The sequence below is a fragment of the Mus pahari genome, chromosome 10 (assembly GCF_900095145.1).
Source record: "Mus pahari chromosome 10, PAHARI_EIJ_v1.1, whole genome shotgun sequence".
Classification (NCBI taxonomy): Eukaryota; Metazoa; Chordata; class Mammalia; order Rodentia; family Muridae; genus Mus; species Mus pahari.
The window spans coordinates 97,277,416-97,291,404 of NC_034599.1; the positions used below are offsets into that span (position 1 = coordinate 97,277,416).

General features: G+C 43.9%; 2 protein-coding genes across 2 annotated transcripts in view; one reads left to right on the plus strand and one right to left on the minus strand.

Moving 5' to 3' along the window:
- The window catches only part of Uba5 (ubiquitin like modifier activating enzyme 5), a 16,605-nt gene extending 4,549 nt beyond the window's left edge, over nt 1-12,056 (minus strand). Inside the window, exons 1-8 of the mRNA XM_021206099.2 lie at nt 11,349-12,056; nt 8,912-8,957; nt 8,735-8,824; nt 5,816-5,925; nt 4,672-4,758; nt 4,054-4,138; nt 3,230-3,334; nt 2,946-3,073 (exon numbers count right to left, since the gene is read on the minus strand). Coding sequence (XP_021061758.1) covers nt 2,946-3,073; nt 3,230-3,334; nt 4,054-4,138; nt 4,672-4,758; nt 5,816-5,925; nt 8,735-8,824; nt 8,912-8,957; nt 11,349-11,503 — 806 coding nt within the window. The 5' untranslated portion in view covers nt 11,504-12,056. The remainder of the gene's footprint in view (nt 1-2,945; nt 3,074-3,229; nt 3,335-4,053; nt 4,139-4,671; nt 4,759-5,815; nt 5,926-8,734; nt 8,825-8,911; nt 8,958-11,348) is intronic.
- Nucleotides 11,826-13,989, plus strand: part of Acad11 (acyl-CoA dehydrogenase family member 11) — a 65,858-nt gene continuing 63,694 nt past the window's right edge. The window contains exons 1-2 of the mRNA XM_021206098.2: nt 11,826-11,957; nt 12,119-12,598. Of these exons, the coding sequence (XP_021061757.1) occupies nt 12,462-12,598 (137 nt within the window). The 5' untranslated portion in view covers nt 11,826-11,957; nt 12,119-12,461. The remainder of the gene's footprint in view (nt 11,958-12,118; nt 12,599-13,989) is intronic.

Here is a 13,989-nt window from a genome sequence, read left to right on the forward strand (position 1 = left end):
CCATAGACAGATGTATGCTGAATATCTAAGCTTATATCCATAGACAGATGCTACCCCAGCCCACTGAGAAGCTTCTCTCTGCAATGATCAGCACTGCATACAGAGACACACGGCTGCTGGAGGTGCTGAGGAGCAGTGATGGCTGAGTGCCCAGGCCTACACAGGACATTTATACTGTTCCCTGCTGCCAGAGAGGAGGTGGAGAGACCTCAGGAGCCACAGACAGGCAGAAGGGCTTCACTAACTGTCTACTAGACACAGAACCACCACTGCACTGACCAACCCACAGCAGCTGTGGCTGTTTGCAATGGGCCTATCAGGCGTCCATCACGGATCAGGGAGAGACTTGTGGGTCCCTACCCTTTCCTGCTCAAATAATGTCTTCTGGTGGGTTCTGAGGGGAGGACAATCACTGTGTTCAGTTGTGTACCCATGAATGCCCACCAGGCACCAATGGACGTTCCAAACCCATGGCCATACAGACGGTCCTGCCTAAATTTAGTGGGTCTTGAAACAATAATAAAGTCATAAATGTGGGAAGATTTGACAGGAGTAATAGGGGTGGGAAAAAGAGTGCAGGAAGTGGAGAAGAGGTGACAGTAATCAAAATGTACTTCATACATGCATCAACTCTCCTTTGACAGAAACAGAAAGTTACACACAACAATGCCCTCTGGCCTTCACATGTGAGTGCACAGAAAACCTTACCTTAGACATATGTGCACACATGCATAACCCCCCAGACAAATCTATGACATGTGATACTAGATTTAATTTAAAAAAAAAAAACAATATAACCACTATAACTATATAATTTTAAATATAGTAAACTAGAACCATACTAAGTCACTAATGCAAACGGATTTAGGTGAAATCAAACATTTCCAACATGTAAGAGTCCATTGTGACCCTGTCCCTGTCAAATGGCATTCTTTTTAAAAGCTTCTGTCTTGGTTATTCTTTTGAAAACTTAATTCAAGCTGGATCATTGGGGAAGTGAAAATGTCTCTATCACATGTTCTGCAGGCAAATGGGTAGGCATTCCTAGGATAGAGCCCGACAGACCCAGGATAGCCAAAGGCAAACAATAAACGGCAGTGTCTACAAACAAGGTGGGGGTGAAAACTGACAACAGAGACTGTCTACTGACTTTCTCACATGCAGCACAGGCATAGGCCTGGGTACACACTCAGGCAAGAGTGCATACATACACACAAACACACATAACATGTACACACAAGAGTGCATGCACAACCCTCCACACACACATAGTATGTACACACAAAGATTAAAATAACTTTAAGAAAAAATTTGAAAATACATATTCTAAATATATAACAAGGGGGCTGGAGAGATGGCTCAGCAGTTAAGAGCACTGACTGCTCTTTGAGAGACCTAGGTTCAATCCTCAGCACCCACATGGCAGCTCACAACTGTCTATAACTCCAGTTCCAGGGGATCCAACACCCTCAAACCAACATATACAGGCAAAACACTAATGCACATTAAATGAGCAAATAGATCTTTAAATATATAACAAGGAGTAAAAAAACAGCAGATGATAGTACAATAATCATTCATAAAAAAAATAAATAAATAAGTGCCCAGCCTGTTTTTCTAAACAAGTGGAAACTGAAGTAGCCATTCTTCTGATTGGCAAAGCTCTAAGAGTTTGAAGACACTAATGTTTCTTACAGCATGTGTGAGCCAAGTACTTGGCGTCTCTGATGAACAGTATAATCTCCTTCCAACATAAGCAGGTGATATCTGTTAAATAAACTGCAGAAGCCCACACTGTAGATGAATTGAGCGTGCAAGGATATGTGTAGGATGGTGTCTGCAGCACAGGTAATAACAATAACCGACATTCAAAGATGTATGCTAATAGAGGGACTCTGAGAGCAATGTGTTGGCAGCCAGGACTGTTTTCCTTTTGTACAATATCATGAAGTATTCTAGTGCCTACTGATGCATAGACAGCACCTGTTCTTATACTGCACAGCCACAGACTGCTGCCTTCAGAGTTCTTGTACGTGGTTCTTATGACCTCTGCTGGAGCCATACTTCTGACGTCAGGATGTTTATTTACCACATCATAGTTTGTGACTATACTGGAGACTTAGGAGACATAACTTGGCTTCTAAGCCTGAAGTGGGATAAAAAATTAGCCAGAGTTAGGGAATTCTGAAGAAGTCTGCTTTTAAAGAGTGAACTGGTTCATTAACTAACACAAACAATAGCTATACAAAACCCATTTTTATCATTTTCAGCTGCAGTTAAAAAGTTCATTGAAGAATCTGGTCTTGGATAATAGAAGTGTCTCTCTGGTTGGATCACATTTGAATGATGTTAGTAAGAGCATCAAGACAGTAGAAGCAAGTGTATCTGTGCCCTGGTCTCCGCCCACTGTCTGTCTGTACAGTTTGAACTCAGTTGCCTAATGCATCACAGTCATGTGTCACCCATTTCAATCAGCAAAGGAACACACGTGCTACATGGCAAGCCATGGGGTTATGTGGTCTAGTGTCTCTGAAGTGCCATGGAGTTACGTGGTCTAGTGTCTCTGAAGTGCCATGGGGTTACATGGCCTAGTGTCTCTGAAGTGCGCTGTGTTTGCAGGATGCTGAAAATATCCAATGATGCATTCTCATAACAGAGCCTCTGGCCCAGTGATGCAGGACCGGGTTATTTAACAAGAGCTATTCCAAATTCAGGAAGTAACTGGCATTTAAACAAACATGTATACATATACTCACATAATACACGTGTACACACACACACACACACACACTGCTAATAAAAGTCCACACATGTATGAGATACTTAAAAGTAAATTTAAGTTTAAGATAACTACTTAGTTGACAATACCAATTCTTGGAGTACTTTATGGAAACATTCTTATCAAAGGTGTACAAAACAATTCCGAAAAACCAGCCCTCACTTACTTTAATACATTTTGTACCAAGATACCGGCCACCACGCCCATGGTGGTGGGGAGACTGGCTGCGCAGACGCCTTCTCGTTTCAGGGTTTTTTCATCAATATTTGAAGCAACTACAAGTGGTGGCGCACACTACATGAAAGAGAATACAGCAATTTCAAATGAGATAGAGAGAAACAAAATGCTCCAGACAGTGTCCCAGTATACTCCTTAGCTCCTCAGAATTGCAGACAACGATAGGAGAGATCACTGAGAGCTAAAATGACTGTGAGCCAGGACAACGCCTACCGCAAAGCAAGCCGACTCTCCAGGGATCATTAGCTGGATGTGCCCAGAGACTGCATTTTCACTGACCCCAGATTCCATCCATGTCTGACCAAGTTCATTACAAGCCTGAACAAGAAAAGGCAAAAACACAAAACAGCACAAATTACTGCCAACCTCCTTTGTGGAATTTCAGGTTTTATCTAAACAGATCCTGAGGGTTTCTGGGTCAAAGAGAAGAGTTACAATAGTTGAAACACCAAGTACCTATTCCTTACACTGAACCTGCTTCCTAGATTTCTTCAGATCAATGTAAAAACTAAACCTCTAAAACCTCTGCTATGTAAAAACTGTACATACTATTGAAAGGAAAATTATTTATCTTTGGGAAATGTTTTAAGTTTATACATTTAAGACTAGTAAGACAAAAAAGCTAAAACCAATGGTGAGCCAGCAAGATGGCCCAGCAGGCAAAGGTGCTTGCCACCAAGCCTGGTGACCTGAGTTTAACCCCCAGGAGAGAACACCTGCAAGTTGCCCCCATGGCGACAGGCATATGGTGGCACATACATGCACATAGACACACTCTAAATGAATGCAACGAAAACCCAATGGTGACTAGAATAAGTATCGTAAAATATTCACTGACTTTAAAAACACACAGCAGAAACATCTGTGGCTTTATACATAAACAAGCAGGACACTGGATCATAGCACAAGTGAGGTCAGAAGCTCTTACCACACATTTTAAAGCAGGGTAACTGTGAAGATAGAATTTAGACTTAAAACTCTATTCAGAGAGAACATCTGGGTAAAGCCCAGGCTGTAGCGCCTCACACACCACTCACTGTATTTATTGCCATTCGGGCTTCAAAGTTGTCCACACAGCTAAGAACTAGGTCAACAGGTTGTCCTTCTTCTAATCCACCATTACTAGAGAAGGAAAAAAAAAATTGTATTTGAAGAAGAGGAGGATACAAAATACATTTGTTTGTTCTGCCCTACGGCCTGGCAGCTAACACCTGTGGTCCTAGCACCGGGGAGACTGAGTCAGGAGGACAGTCACTGGCTCCATGCCAACCCTTTGATATATGAGATCCTGTCTCAAAAAATAACCAAATGCGAACCCATATTAAATCCCCGACTTATTTCTTGAAGCAAAGTCTCAAACTTGTAATCCTACTGCCTCAGCCTCCCAAATGTTGGCATCACAGGCACTCACAACCACACCCAGGGGGACGCAAAGCACATTGTAATGTTATTTGTGTAGTCAGTTTCCCATTATAACATCATGTTTAATGTTACATATATAGAAGTTAAGCCATTTTCTGAATAGAGAATTATTCTAATAAACATACATCAAAATTACCTTTCCCAAAAGCTGAAAAACTGTCAATAGATTTTTCTAGCACTTGTTTAACTGAGCTGTTCAACAAAATATTACATAAAATATTCATACATTTTACCTTATTCTGTTCATGAAATGTTCAAAGTGTTCCACTGTGGTGATATTGTAGTTGTGAACTTCAAACAGAACATCAGGGTTAATGTTCCTGAGAGGGAAAAGCAACCGTTACAAACACTCCTAGTAGGAACAGGACAAAAGGCAGAAGAGAGGGCTGAGTGGGCGAGCAGGGCTTCAGTGGGGGTGAGGACGACAAGGTCCCCTTCTACGGCTTGTGTTGCACTCGAGGATGAAGACACATAAATCACCTGTGTCCAGCCCTCGACCCACAGGCTGCAACGGCTGCAGAGTAACCATGCGTGCAGCCCAACACACTTTTGATGCCTGTGTCCTTCTGCAAGGCCAAGGTGGTACGCTAATAAAGAATGTCATAGAGACTACAAGAATGCATCTATCCTAACCCAGAACAATCCATGTGCTGGGAATAAAGCTTTCACTGCTGCTGGAAGGTCCAGTTCAGCCTGGCAGTCCCTTTATGTCTCATTCAGTTTAGTTCAAGAATGTTTGAGGCCCCACAGTTTGGGGCTGGCATATCATAGCTCATGAGCCAAATCCAGCCCACTCCGTTTTGGCATAGCCTTTAAGGAAAGTACTGCCCAGTTTGGGATTTTGCCATGCATGAATCTCTGGTTGGTGCAGTGCTCTTACACAATCCAAGCTGACCTCAAATTCAGGCCATTCCTTACAAATGCCTCAACTTCCTGTATGTTGGAATTTGCAACATGTTCCACCACAGGCCATTAAGAACTATTCTTTAATAGTTGGGGAAAATTCTTCTTCAGGGCATTTTGCTACATTAAAACCTAGAATTCAGATTTCAGAGTCTAAAACTTAAGTTGCATTGGAACAAAGGCATGCCCAATCATGTGGTGTTGGCCATGGCTACTCTCACACTGTGGCTCCACAGCTAAGCAGTGGCAGCAAGGATGAAACTGTGCACAGCCTAACCCTGCACAGTCTGCCAACCCCGGTCTAAGAAGTAAGAGATTTTTTTTTTGCGTAAGTGAAATATGCATTTCAGGGAGAGAACCCAAGGCAGTTCACATTCAGCTTAGCTCACAGCAGGTCACAAAACAAGAGCCCACTCCACGCATCCTACCCCCCCACCACCACCACCACCACCCCACCATCACCACTCCAGTCACCTCAGGGTGTGCTCTGCTGCGTGGACCTTACTCAGTCCTGCTTGGTATGGCTGGAAGAAAAGCCGATTCATGTTGGCCAGCTCCACCTTGTCGTAGTCAAAGAGTAGCAACTGAAATGAAAACAGTGGTGTTTCAATGAAAAGTGACATTAAACTAGTGGATCTTCTATTTGATAGGCTTACTGTTAGTGATATGCGAACATCAGCTACTTCTAAGGCACTTGGTGTCTCAGTGATTTAATAAGTGCCCTGTGAGATAAATGCAGAGCTCCTTTTACCCTCAGTTTCCTGACAAGACAGCTCGGGGCCTGTACTGAACGGCACACAGCTAATGCAGGAACCAGCGTAGTCGCCCTCCCTAACCCAGGGCTGTGCGGCTTCCTCAGACCGGCTCAACCAGGAGATGGCTGTTCCACTGCATTCTCACAGCCCAGTTAAGAACTGTGCCAAGAACCTATTGCTTCCTCTTTAACTTGACTTCCTTTGTGTGACACACCACATACCCAAGTCAAGGTGAAAATTCATTACTCCAAAGAGAGTAGTTATCAACCAGTTATTTACTATTTCCCTAGGTCTACTTCAATGTTTGCCATGCATACATGTCACTTAAAACGAGCAGATTTTCTCATTTCTTATCGGGAAGAACAGGTTAGACTATGTAAAAATGAGATTTTATCCTTTTTCATTTCCTTTTTTTGCAGTGCTAGGGTTTGAACATGCTAGGCAACTGTTCTACCACAAAGCTATATCCCCGGGGGGAAAACAAAGCCTACGACAACACCCAGAGAACCTTCAATAGGCTGCTAGCAAAGATACCACTTAGGCCCTTTATAACTCCCAAGTCCCTAAACCCTGGCTCATTCAATAATACTTGCTAGGTGAGAGTAAGTTTTTAAATGGGAATGTGGCTCCTAGTCAACGGAAGTGGAGGCCGTTACTCTGCCACTGCTTGGCTTAGGTCAGAGGGAGCTGATATCAACTCTCCAGCCTGCAGCACATCTGGAAAGCATTTCGGCTGATGCAGACTCCTGATCCAGGAAGCTGCAGACACTTTCCGAGACAGACATGGGCTCTGGGTCTCAAAGCCCTATTTCCCACTAAACTTCTTCAGTTAGCTTCTTGTTCATGTTTTAACGACAGAAGAAAGAATTCCTGAAACTCATCCATTTAGTCTGAGTTTACAAACCTGGGTATCCAGAGATCATGGAAGAGTCACTGAAAATGCAGGTGTCTGCAGCTCACTACCAGAATTCCTATTTACCCATGATGAGTGCAATGGGCATGAGAGCCAACAAAGTCTTCCCAGGGGGAAGGAAGCACGCCCCCAACATTAATATGCAGAGTCTATTAAAAGACAGATTCTGACTAAGTTGTATGAGCTGCACTGTGAAGACTTCCTTCCTAGCAAACCCCCAGGCAAGGCTCCAGTCATTCTCAGGGTTTAGTCTCTGCACTGTTAGATGACCTGGAAACCAGCTAGGACAATTTTCAGGTTTACCTGACACCTACAGGATTAAACCACATAACTGATGTCTAGCAGTCTGCTTTAATATAGCCACATACTCATTTTTGACTACTGATCTCAAGCATCTCCAATATCCCGTTAATCAACCGGGTACTCAAGTCATTTACAAGCAACATTTTGTCCTGCTTCTGTAAAGCACTTCAAAGAAATTAAAATTACAATAAACATTGTAGTAATTTGTTGACAAATGAGAGCCAATTTTACAACCACTATCTTTTAAAATTAACTTATTGACAAATGAATATTGGAGAATATGTATATATTATATAAGTTACATATATATATGAAATATATTAAGTGTATAATTATATATGATATGAAATATAATTATTCATTTAAATATAAGAAGATAACAAGAGGGCAGAAAACTGTGGAAAACTTATCTATTCAATCACTAAGTAAAATCAATGGCTTTATAAATTTGAGACTGACAGATTAAATTCTGACAGAAGGTTACTTCTTTTCTACAGTTAACTTTGTTTTTAAACAAAACAAAAGGGGCTAAATAAAAACTCTGAACCATCTCCCAGTTCAAACTCAATGCCTTCTACTTTGTGTGTCTGATTGAGTGCTTGATAAGATTTTTCAAGATCTGAGTGTTCCATTTGCATACTTTATCCACTTAAACATACTGTCTTTTATATCAAAGTAGAACAAAACTTCGTTTTTAAAAAACTGTTGGTGGGGGGAGAGACTGAGGGATTGGAGGAAGAGAAGGCTGCGTCTAGATGTGTGAGAGATGTATGCATAAATAAATAATAATAATAATAAAATCTGTAAAGAAGACGTGGCAGAAACTTACATTTCTTAAATTTCATGGGCAGCACTTCCTGAAATCAAAATATATGCTCCAGGCTCTATCCTGTTCCCAAAAGTTGTACTTCGCCCATCAGCGGTGCCATTTTGAGTTAGCCAACTGTGCAGAGTGAGGCTGAACTCTGACCGCTCACAGGGGGCACGGGAGCCCTTACATCAGGAGTAAAAACCCAACAGAGTCCCCACTGTGTGAGCTTGCCTGCTTGACTCCGCGTGGCTACGCACCCCCCTGCAGAAGTAAACTTTCTGCCTTACTAAAGTGCTACAGATAACGTGGTATTTTGGGAGTAGCCCCAGAACCATTTCTAACAGGTTCTATACCTAAAATAATTCCAAATTACTTACCATTACACTGCCCTAAGCCAAAGTTTCTGGACACAATTAAGTACCCTTTGTTGAATTAGTAATAATATGAGCCTGTGTCTAGAAAAAATTATGACTCGGCCTTGGACAAGAGCAAGCTGCCCAAATATAACAGAAATCATAACCACTGATTAAGCAATAGGGTGCTACCCTGTACCTGATTTGCTCCCGGAGTGAACAGTTTCCTACTGGGCAGGCAAAGAGAAATCTTTTTACCTTACCAATGCCACATCTTGTCAGCATCTCAGCAGTCACACTACCAACTCCACCAACACCTACTATTGCTACAGCATAGGTGCGGACTTTCTGTGAAACACAAACGGTACCTGTTAATACTCTGTTTGATTTGTCACTAGAAATTAGTTTCATTTCCTGAAATCAAGTTCATCATACCTTATAGTCACTGACAATTCCCATCCGTTTCAATGCCATCAGACGGCTTAAAGGAAAACAAAACAAATTTAGAGCTTTTGCAGTCTTGTTATTCATCTTTATTTTCATGTGGATGGGTGAGCTGCCGTACAGGCAATACTGCAGGTATATATATGCAGTGCCTGCAGGGGCCAGAGGCGGGTGGCAGATCACCTGGGACTAGAGTTATGCATGATGAACGTCGGTGCTGGGGATCAAACCTGGGTCCTGTTAAGAGCAGCCAGCGCTCTCCAGCCCCAAGCTTGCTATCTTTCACCAAAACTCAGTCATTACTACTTCAAAAGCTGAGGAATCTAGCTGGACATGGTAGCATGCATCTGTAATCCTAGCACTTGAAAGGCTGAGGCAGGAGGATTAGGAATTCAAGGCCAGCCTGGGAAACACAGAAAATCTGATAACTAGCTGAACTTAAAGCCTACCTTTCACTAGATAAATCACTGGGTTTAAAACCATGAACCCTCCTACGTGTTACCTGTGAAACTGTACTCTTCTTCTAAAATATCTTCTTTATCTAATGTGTAGCCAAGATCTACACCTAATGGCTTAAATGGTAAGGATCAAAGGGAAATAGCACTGTTTTCCTTTGCTTTGTTAGTATATAAAGACAGTGAAATAAGCTCATGGCCTCTGCCCACAATGAAGGGTATCTGCTTTTGGAAACATCTGTTGTCTGCCAAGGATTCTAACAGGCACTGCTCATCTGCTCTATTACTGTGTATATGTGTGTGTTTGTGTGTGTGTTTGTGCATGCACACGTGCACACTGTGGTATATATTCCTATATAACATGTTAAAGTTTTCATGTGTTTGATCTTTACGGCACACATGGATCTGTGGTTGTTAGGCACGTCAGCAGCCCTCTGGTTGACCCCACCTCTCCACTTTAACCCTATGTGACCCTATCTAGAGCTGCACACACACTATTACAGTATTTTCACTTCTTGCTTCTCAGTCTTCCGAAGACTTCACTCTTAAAATGTCCATCACAGATGCACAAACACTTCCAGTCTCAGTAACCATGGTCCTTTGGGTTAGATCCTAACTGTTCACTGCTGGGTGGGTATTTGGGTATTCCTTTCACAGCCTTGACTCCAGGCAGCAACTGCATCTCCCTTATGCCTAATCTCCTACATGTTTGCACTTACTCAACCTAACTCCAGCAGTTCTCAGAAATGTCTACGTACACTCACATGCAGGCGTCACCAACTTCACCACCCAAGAGTGTCTCTAGACTCATAGCACACAGAGTCCTCTTTCTGGAACTTTACCCATGTTTAAAACTACCCAGGTTTAAGCCTCACTGCTTATAGCCTTAGAGACTTACTGGGGAGGGACCTAATGCCACAGATTCTGTTGTATACTACAATCCATCTAAAATAGCTCTCTACACTTTTCTCACCTCCAGGATGAGAGAAAATTATCAGTAATCCCCTAGAACTGTGGTGAGAAGAAACATACATGTAATGGAAGGTCTAACAGCATGCTGCCAACTGTGGTCATCGATGAGGTTTGCCACACACAACTGCTGTTCTAAGAACTGCACATAAACTGCTTCAGTCTTCAAAACTATGGCAGGAACAGGCGTTCCTGTGGCCCCCCACTTACAGGGAGCAATTTCAACCAGAGGTTCAGCAGCTGTTAGAAACTGTTCTAAGTTACTGACTACTCAGTAAGCTGAGAAATGAAGCCACTCAGTCTTGGTGCCGAAGCCTTCCCATTATCCACTGTTCTGTATTCTCCCCCATAAACTACTAAGTCCATTTAGGGAGAGCAAAGAGGAGGGGTCAGCAGCTCTGGCAAAGTCGATATTCAGGGATGTTCGTGAGCACCCTAGTAATTAACTCGCCCTCACCCTGCTCCAGCTAAGTTACACTAAGAGGCATTTAGGCAACTGTGCTCTATCCTTGGCGACTTTACATGAGATATTATGTTTTGACAGAGCTTTCTATCCATCTGCCTATGCAGAGCTAGGTAGACTAATAAAGATAATGGTGACAGGAAACTGGGTACAGGACAGCAGGCAGAAGAGCTGCACCATATGGATGGATGGCTTGGATTGTGTGTGTGTGTGTGTGTGTGTGTGTGTGTGTGTTAAATAAAATGTTACTTTCTATTTTCCTTCCTTGCAGGAAAAGGGAGGCTCACCACACAGCCCAAGGTGGCCGAGAACTCCTGTAGCGCAAGCTGACCTGGAACTCACGACAACCCCCTCTACCTCACCCTCCCGAATACTAGGATGACTCGTGAGTCAACTCGCTTGGTGAGGAATATCTTCTGCCCGGCATAAGACAAGGCCTTGCCCATCTGGGAACTGGACCTCCACAGCAGGAAAGGAGCGGCAGGAGGTCGGCTGAACCCCTCGCGCGGAGCGTGGCCCTGCCCGCCCCGCCGAGGATCACCTGTAGGGATTGGAGTCCACCACCTCGTCGCTCATCTCCTGGATGCGGGTCCGGCCGCAGTGGCCGTCCCCTCCGGAGCGCCCGATTCTCTCCCGGGCGAGTTCCTGCTCCAGCTCCTCAACCCGCTGTCGCAGCCGCTCCACCGAGTCGGCCATGGCTGGGCTCCCGGTGGCCTCCGATCCCAGGCCGGACCGCCGCCGTCGCCGTCGCCGCCGCCTCCCCACGCTGCCTCGCTGGGCCCACGAAGCGAAGGAGGACCGGACACAGCCTTCCAGGTCCCGACACCCGCGAAGCGCATTCAAGGCTCCCAGTAAGACACGTCTCCGGCACGCCCACCGGGCTTCCGGCGTGCCGCTTCCGGTGCGCCGCCGCCATCGCTCCGCTCCGATAAAAAAAACAAAAACAAAAACAAAAAAAACACTCCTCAAAACAGTTGGCTTTCTTCTCTAGAACCAAAACCCAGGTCTCAGCAGGGTCAGCGTCATATGTGTCCAGAGCAGGTCGACAGCCATTCCGCCTTTCTAATCTAGGAGGCCATGAGAAACACCAGGGTCTTTTAATGCAGGGCTCAAGTTTCTGGCGGACTCTCTTCTTGTACGGACCGCACAGGTCTTCCGCTGGCGCGTCTCAGCAGGGTCAGCGTCATATGTGTCCAGAGCAGGTCGACAGCCATTCCGCCTTTCTAATCTAGGAGGCCATGAGAAACACCAGGGTCTTTTAATGCAGGGCTCAAGTTTCTGGCGGACTCTCTTCTTGTACGGACCGCACAGGTCTTCCGCTGGCGCGTCCTTCTAGGGTAACAGCTGTTTGTGTCTTCACTCGCCAGAGTCACGTTTGCAACCTTGTTTTTCTTTAAGACTGAAGCCTCCAGCTCTGATGCTGAGAGTAAATTCTAAGTCTGGTCCGGCAACAGGCAATTCTTTTATTTCTCCGCCAGACTGAGTCACTAGACTCCGCCGCCCACATTGCTTAGCAACATTGCCCAGAGTCCCGGGGATTGGCTTCTCCTAAGCCCCGCCCGACCACGCCCCCAGGCTCTGCTCTCCTTTCTCCCTTGGTGCTACTTCTGCACAGTCTGTGGATTCCTCGGTGACAGCGGTGGCGGTCGTGGAGATGGATGTCATCAGTGACACCGTGGAAGTGCTACCCCAGCACAAGTTCGACCTCAGGTCCCTGGAGACCTACCTGAATCGGCACTTGCCAGGCTTTGGGTCAGATCCCCAGGCTGTGTTGACTGTTACTCAATACAGGTATCAACCATAACCTTTACCTCCTGCTGGAACAAGCCTGGGCTTGGTGCTTCGCTTCCTTTGGCCCTGGGTGGGTGTCTCATTTGCCCGGTCGCGATTTCTTTCCCTGCAAGGACGCTTCCTGCATAATTTGTACTCGAATCCCAGGCTAGTCTGAATTAGAGGGCAGTAGCAGTGCAGACTTGTTAAAGACTAAAATTATGTGTCTAATTCACCGAGAGTGATGCCGCAGAACACTCTTGAATACCTAATGGATACCTTCTGTGCTACAATCTAAAGATAATTTTCTGAGGGGCTGGTGCCATTCTGTTTAAATGACCTTAGTCTCCTGAGGCTAGGTTAGTAGTACTAGCTAAAATATACCAATTCAGATTCTACACATTCCACTTCACTGTTTTTAGCACCACTTAAAGCCTAAGTTCTTGAGGCAAGGGAATTAAACTGGAGGAGGTGACTCCAAGAATGCCTTTCCCCACTGACAAGTGAATCTGGTTTTAGTCTGGTGTTTTGCAATAGAGAGTTTTTTTTTTACTTTTATACAGTTCCAGTATAAAACCATTTCATATGGTTTCAGTAAACTGTGCCTGGCCTTTCTATCTGGGGATTTACCTGTAACATAAATTCAGAGATCAAAGTTCCTTTCTTGTAATAGTTGCCTGTACCCATTAGTCTTGATAAAGAAATGAAGTATTTAGGTGAAAGGGCTTCAGCATTGAAATATCTGTGAAGAGGTGGAATAAGTAATAGTTGACACTTCTAAACTTAATGCTTTGTGTTGTAAACAGACTGAAACAGATCAAAGTTCAAGTTTCAGTGACTAGTCCACTCTGTGGAATTTGGCCAGCTCATTGTCCTGCTTTCAGATAAAGGTTATATATGTTTACATTACTGTGGTCCTGCGCAGACTTAAAATAATTCTGAATTAAGTCGATGTTCACCAAAATCATGCTCAATACATGAAATTAGTTGTGATACAAAAAAGTACTTCTGAAGTCAAGCCTGGTGCAACATGACTTTAATCCCAACAATCTAAAGATCCCTGGAGATTGGAGGCTGAGGGAAAATGATTGTGAATTTGAGGCCATTCTGGGCTATGTAGCAATCCTTGGTCCCAAACACTATTTTTCCAGAAATGTTATATAAGCTTGAATTAACATAGATGTATGGAAGTACATATTCAACAGAGAAAACACATTCATTTTCAGGACATATGAAAAATTATAAAAATAAAAGTATATATAGTAAGGCCACAAAAATCTCAAAAGAATCTTTTCTTTTTTTTTTTTTTTTTTTTTTTTTTTCTTTTTTAGAGACTAAAGTATTTATTATATGTTAGGACCAGGTATCTGGCTTCAGAGGTAAAGGCACCTGCTGCCAAGCCTGACAACCTG